Raw genomic sequence first — 5578 nt, forward strand, 5'->3', positions numbered from 1 at the left:
AAGGTCACCTGAAGGTCAGGTCAGGTCATTGACCTTTGGTGACCTCGGGTGACCTCGGGTCACTTTTTCGAGTTTTACATGTTTCTAGGCTAGTTTTTGGAGCTGAATTCGAATTTAGCAACCATTTGAACATTTACGAAGTAGTTTTGGTGACTTCGTAACATGTTACGAAGCTGTCAGAGGCGGTTGACACGTACTACGAATACTCGTCACGACGCCTACTGGTTGACCTGACCTGACCTGACCCGACCTGGTCTAAATGCTTCAAGACATCATCTGTGATCAAAACTAACACGATATTCGTGATCAGCACCCCGAAAAACCCCTTAGCAGCCGCACTTTACGACTTTCTAACAGGTCCCGATTTTCCCGACTTTGGGTCATTGACCTGACCTGGAAGGTCAACCAATGACCTAGGACCTTAAAATTGGGTATCATCGGCTTCCTCTCGTCACGGGTGTTATAACGCAGAGGCTCCGTTCCAGACTGTGTATTTGCGGCCGGTCACGGGGCTCACAGACACAGCGCCTGAGGCGACCAATCAGGCGTCCGCTGGCCGGCGCGGCCTGCGCCGGCATGGTGCACAGGGACCAGAGCAGCGGCCCGGGCACAGCAGCATTGTGCACCACAACACTCCTCCCCTCTGGTTACAAAACCATCACCGTAACAAGAACATAACCGGAAAAAAAACACTTCTGCGAACCGAGTCATACACACGTGCCCATCAATATCGATCCGGAGCTCGCAAGGTCGCGCGATTCCTCAGATTGTACCCGTGGTGGCCGGTGGAGCCACCCGGCGTGCCAGCGGATGGTACGACGGGGAGAGCTGGTCTCGACTCCCCGGGTCCATTGGAGCGGCTGTCAGTGACGGGCTGCGGCCGGTGTGACGGACCGGAGCTGGGCACGGGAGCAGCGGCCGACACCGGTGCGGGATCCGGCGGGGCTCCGGTGGCCGGCACGGCTGGAACCGGTGCGGCCGACACGGGAACCAGGAGTGGACGTGGCACGGGTGGCATCACGGGCTCCACGGGGCTGGAAGGAAACACAACGTTTGAAGAAGTCGGCACAGTATGCTCGCTATACCGTCTCCTGACAACATCAGCATGTCGGACAACAATCCTACCGTCTGCGAGTTCGATAGTGAATTTCACACCGTTCACACCAAGCACGACACCAGGCACCCAGCGACACCGTTCGACCCCCCGCAAACGATCCACAGCCGAGACATACACTTTGTCCCCGATCGATAGGTCACGCTCACATGCCCCCCTATCACGGTACTCTTTTTGCTCGGACTGTCTGTCACGGATGTGCTGACTCAAGTCGGGGCTAACTGCACTCAGGTGAGTACGGGGCTGTCTACCCAGAAACAGCTCCGCCGGAGAGCGTAAGGTCAGCGTATGAGGTGTAGTCCGGTAATGTAACAAAAACCGGGCCACTTTGGTCTCAACAGATCCAGTAACCTGCTTGTAAAAACCATTTTTAAAAGTTTGCACCGCCCGTTCTGCGAGACCGTTCGATTTGGGTGACATGCATGGGCTAGTGAGATGTCTGATGCCATTCGTGTGACAAAACAGCTCAAATTGTCGGGACACAAACGCCTGGGCATTGTCGGTCACGATCACATTCGGCAGACCCCAGCTGGCAAATGACATCCGCAATTTATCAATCGTTGTTTCGGAGTCAGATGCACGAGTCGGATACACATCTAACCACTTAGAATGCGCGTCGATCAGGATCAAGAACATTCGACCATTTGTCTCACAGTAATCGATGTGCACTCTCTCCCATGGCCGTGATGGCCATCGCCAGGGGTGCAGAGGCGCCTCGGGGGCTCTGCCCTTCAGCTGCTGACATTTCCCACATCCACGGACAACATCGCGAATATCATCATCCATCTTAGGCCACCAAACGTACATCCGGGCTAACATTTTTGAGCGACTTTCCCCAGGGTGACCCTCATGTAAGAGCTTGAGCAGACTCTGTCTGCCTTGAGGCGGTATTACGACTCGTGAGCCCCACAAAACACAGCCCTCTTGGATGCTAAGTTCGCCCATACGGCTCTTGTACGGCTGAAACTCGGGGCCCAAATCAACCACTGATTCCCAGCCGCCGTCCCGTACACATTTATGAACCGCCGAGAGGATCGGATCCCGAGAGGTCCACAGCCTGATCTGAGCCGCAGTTACCGGTGACGCATCCAAAAATTCTAACAAGTGAACCATCTCAGCCGGCACTGGCACGCTGGCGGGCGGGGAGCCCGCTGTGGGAAGCCGGCTGAGCGCGTCACAGTGCCCCTGTTTGGAGCCGGGCCGGTACTCCAGCCTGTAATCGTAGGCTCCGAGTAACAGAGCCCATCGAACCATACGTGGTGACGTCATTAACGGCAGGGGCTTCTGTTCTCCCAAAATCCCAAGTAGAGGCTTATGGTCGGTCTGAATCGTGAATGTACGGCCTGCTAAGAAGTAATGGAACTTTTTAACACCCGTCACTATCGCTAGCGCCTCCCGATCAGTCTGCGAATACCGCGACTCTGTATCACTCAACGACCGCGAGTAATATGCGATAGGACGTTCCCCATCTCGGGTGAGCTGACTCAGCACGCAGCCCACACCGACGGGGCCCGCGTCGCAAGCCACTACTACCGGCAAAGCTGGGTCAAAATGAGCCAAAACGGGCGGTCTGATCAGCATGTCCTTAGCAGCGCAGAAAGAGGCGCTTTCGGTCTCGGTCCACTGCCATTTTTGATCCTTGCGCAACAATCGGTACAAAGGAGCTAGGGTGCTGGCCAAGTTCTTAAGGAACTTTGCATAGTAATTTATCAGCCCTAGCCAACGGCGCAGCTCACTGACGTTCCGCGGTTCCGGGGCCTCCCGAATGGTCGCCGTTTTTTCATCCGTAGTCTCGATCCCTTTACTACTAATCCTGAGTCCCAGATACGTCATGCTTCCTACGCCAAACCTACATTTCTCGCGGTTGACACGAAGGCCGGCCTCATTCAAACGCCCGAGGACGACCCGCAGAGTGGAGTCGTGGCTTTCCTCGGTGGCACCCGCTACTACTAGATCGTCTAGAAATACCCCCACCCCGGGTATATCTGCTAACAACGTCTCGAGTGTACGCTGAAACAGTGACACCGCAGAGGCGTACCCAAAGGTGAGTCGCAGCGGTCTCAGCAGTCCCCGAGGGGTGTTCACAGTCAAGTACTCACGGGACCTCTCATCCAGAACCAGCTGGTTATAGGCGCTCTTTAAATCGATCTTAGAAAACACCTGACAACCAGACAACTTTGAGAAGAGCTCCTCAACACGAGGTAAGGGGTACTGGTCTACCTTCGCAGCCCGGTTAACAGTCAGTCGGTAGTCCCCACAAATACGAATTTTCCCGTCAGTCTTGGGAACGACCACCAGGGGAGCAGCCCACTTACTGTGGCGGACGGGTTCCCAGAGTCCTTGCTGTATCTCCTTCTCCAGCTGCGCGTCCACGGCCTCCCGGTAAGCCAGAGGAACCGCCCTCGGCTTGAAGAAGCGCGGCCGCACCTCTGGATCCACGTCAATGGTGACCTCGCCACCACGAAAACAGCCGAGCTCATCACGGAACACATCTGGAAACTCATCGAGTACCGGCTGCACACGAGACGCGGACGATACACGACACACTGTGGGCCAATCCAGTCGGATCTGACTCAGCCAGTTTCGGCCAAACAAACACGGCCCACTTCCCTTCACGATGATAAGTGGCAGCCTGGCAGCCTGGCCACCGTGCTCGACATTCACCGTTACCTGTCCGCACACCGATAGCTGTTCGCCGCTGTAGGTCTTCAGCGTGACGTTGCACGGCTCCAGGCTCGGGCCGCCGCTCGGCCAGAGCTGACGGAGCACGGAGTCGGAGCAGACGGACACCGCCGCCCCCGTATCCAGCTCCATGTCCACTGCCTTTCCATCAAGCACCACGCTCACCATCAGCGGCGGTCGTCGCTCACTCTCGGGCCGCACACTAAACATCGCGTAGGCCTCATCGATCGCCTCATCACTCGCGGGAGCCGCCACCTCTCGGCGCGACAGCTCGGCACTCTCATCACCGCACTGCATCACTGACGCCGACTGTGGATCCTCGGCCGACAGCTGGCGCAGCTGATGCTGACTCCCCCGTCCGCAGGCCACTCGGATGTGGCCGCGCTGGCCACAGGCGAAGCACCGCCGGCCCCGGAACGGGCACGCTGACTGAAGATGATCTCGAAGACATCGGGGGCACTCCGTCGAGCCTCCACCTCGAACATCTCGCCGCTGCTGAGGAGGGCCAGCGGCCGTCGCAGGGCGCGGCGGGCCTCGCCGCGCCCCCAACTCGCCGCCGGCACCTCCGGCACGTCGCTCGGCGGCGCGCTCCACCCGCTGCACGGTCGAGTCGCCGGGCGCGCCGACTTCGTGCCCGCTGAGCTCTGCGGCACTAGCGGCAGCAGACTCGTGAGCCTGCGCCAGCTCCACCGCCAGTGGTAGCGTCAGATGCGGCTCACTCAGTAAGCGCGACTGCAGCCGCTCGTTCCTGATGCCGCAAACCAGGCGGTCTCGTAGCATCTCCTCCAAGATACCGGCAGAAAACTGGCAAGGCTTAGCCAGCTTCCGCAACCGCGCCAGAAACGCGCTGACTCCTTCCTGGGCCCCTCTGCAGCACGAGTGGAAACGGAATCGAGCCACGATCACCGAAGCCTGGGGCTCAAAATGAGCTTCCAGCACATCCACGAGGTGAGTGTAGGTGCAGTCACTCACGGCTGTCGGGGCCACCAGGTCTTCCAACAGACCGAACGTTCTTGCTCCGACGACACTGAGGAAAACGGCACGCCTCTTGCCTTGCTGATCCTCACCAGTGATGCCGTTAGCAATGAAATATTGCTCGAGTCTTCTGGCGTAGGATCCAAACGATTCAACTCCCGGGTCAAACTCTGGCGCCTTCCCAACACACGCCATCTCCCCACACGGTTCGAATCGCCTCGTCGCCAATGTTATAACGCAGAGGCTCCGTTCCAGACTGTGTATTTGCGGCCGGTCACGGGGCTCACAGACACAGCGCCTGAGGCGACCAATCAGGCGTCCGCTGGCCGGCGCGGCCTGCGCCGGCATGGTGCACAGGGACCAGAGCAGCGGCCCGGGCACAGCAGCATTGTGCACCACAACAACGGGCAACACGCTCGTTTTTTCCGCGAAGCTCTAGCTCGATCAGGGGCCAAACGGCAAGGGGGGGGTCCAACCGACCCCCCCCCCCCTACACATTAGAAGCTGGCAAACGCCGCACACATGCGAGGGTTAAAATGATCGTGCAGAGAAACAACTTTGCGGGATATGCAGCATATAGGAATATCTGTTTGATTAATAACGGTAACTAAATGATCATGGACGAAATACTGTATATCAACACTTTTATCATACCTTCATGAACTGAGACCTCAGTTCGTTTCGAAGTTTCTCGGCAGCCTCTTTGGTGTATCGACCGACTGTGACTCCAGATGGGAGCACATCTTCGGCGCGGACACTGCCGAGCTTTGCTCCTGTGTTGATCAAGGCCTGTGCCAGATGACGGAA

General features: G+C 57.7%; 1 protein-coding gene across 1 annotated transcript; it reads right to left on the reverse strand.

Annotated features, from left to right (window-relative positions):
- Positions 1 to 475: 475 nt before the first annotated feature.
- LOC122386430 lies at positions 476 to 5167 on the reverse strand. The gene is made up of 2 exons (XM_043375609.1): positions 3430 to 5167; positions 476 to 1034 (listed from the first exon to the last, which is right to left on the reverse strand). The coding sequence occupies exons 1-2, from the start codon at positions 5117 to 5119 to the stop codon at positions 1018 to 1020; spliced, it is 1707 nt and encodes a 568-aa protein (XP_043231544.1). The 5' UTR covers positions 5120 to 5167; the 3' UTR covers positions 476 to 1017.
- Between the last annotated feature and the right edge of the window lie 411 nt (positions 5168 to 5578).

The sequence above is a fragment of the Amphibalanus amphitrite genome, unplaced genomic scaffold (assembly GCF_019059575.1).
Source record: "Amphibalanus amphitrite isolate SeventyFive unplaced genomic scaffold, NRLGWU_Aamphi_draft 000251F_arrow, whole genome shotgun sequence".
NCBI lineage: Eukaryota > Metazoa > Arthropoda > Thecostraca > Balanomorpha > Balanidae > Amphibalanus > Amphibalanus amphitrite.

Coding starts and splice junctions, on each gene's coding strand:
- LOC122386430 (XM_043375609.1), bottom strand. CDS start 5,119: ATGCCGGCGCAGGCCGCGCCGGCCAGCGGACGCCTGATTGGTCGCCTC.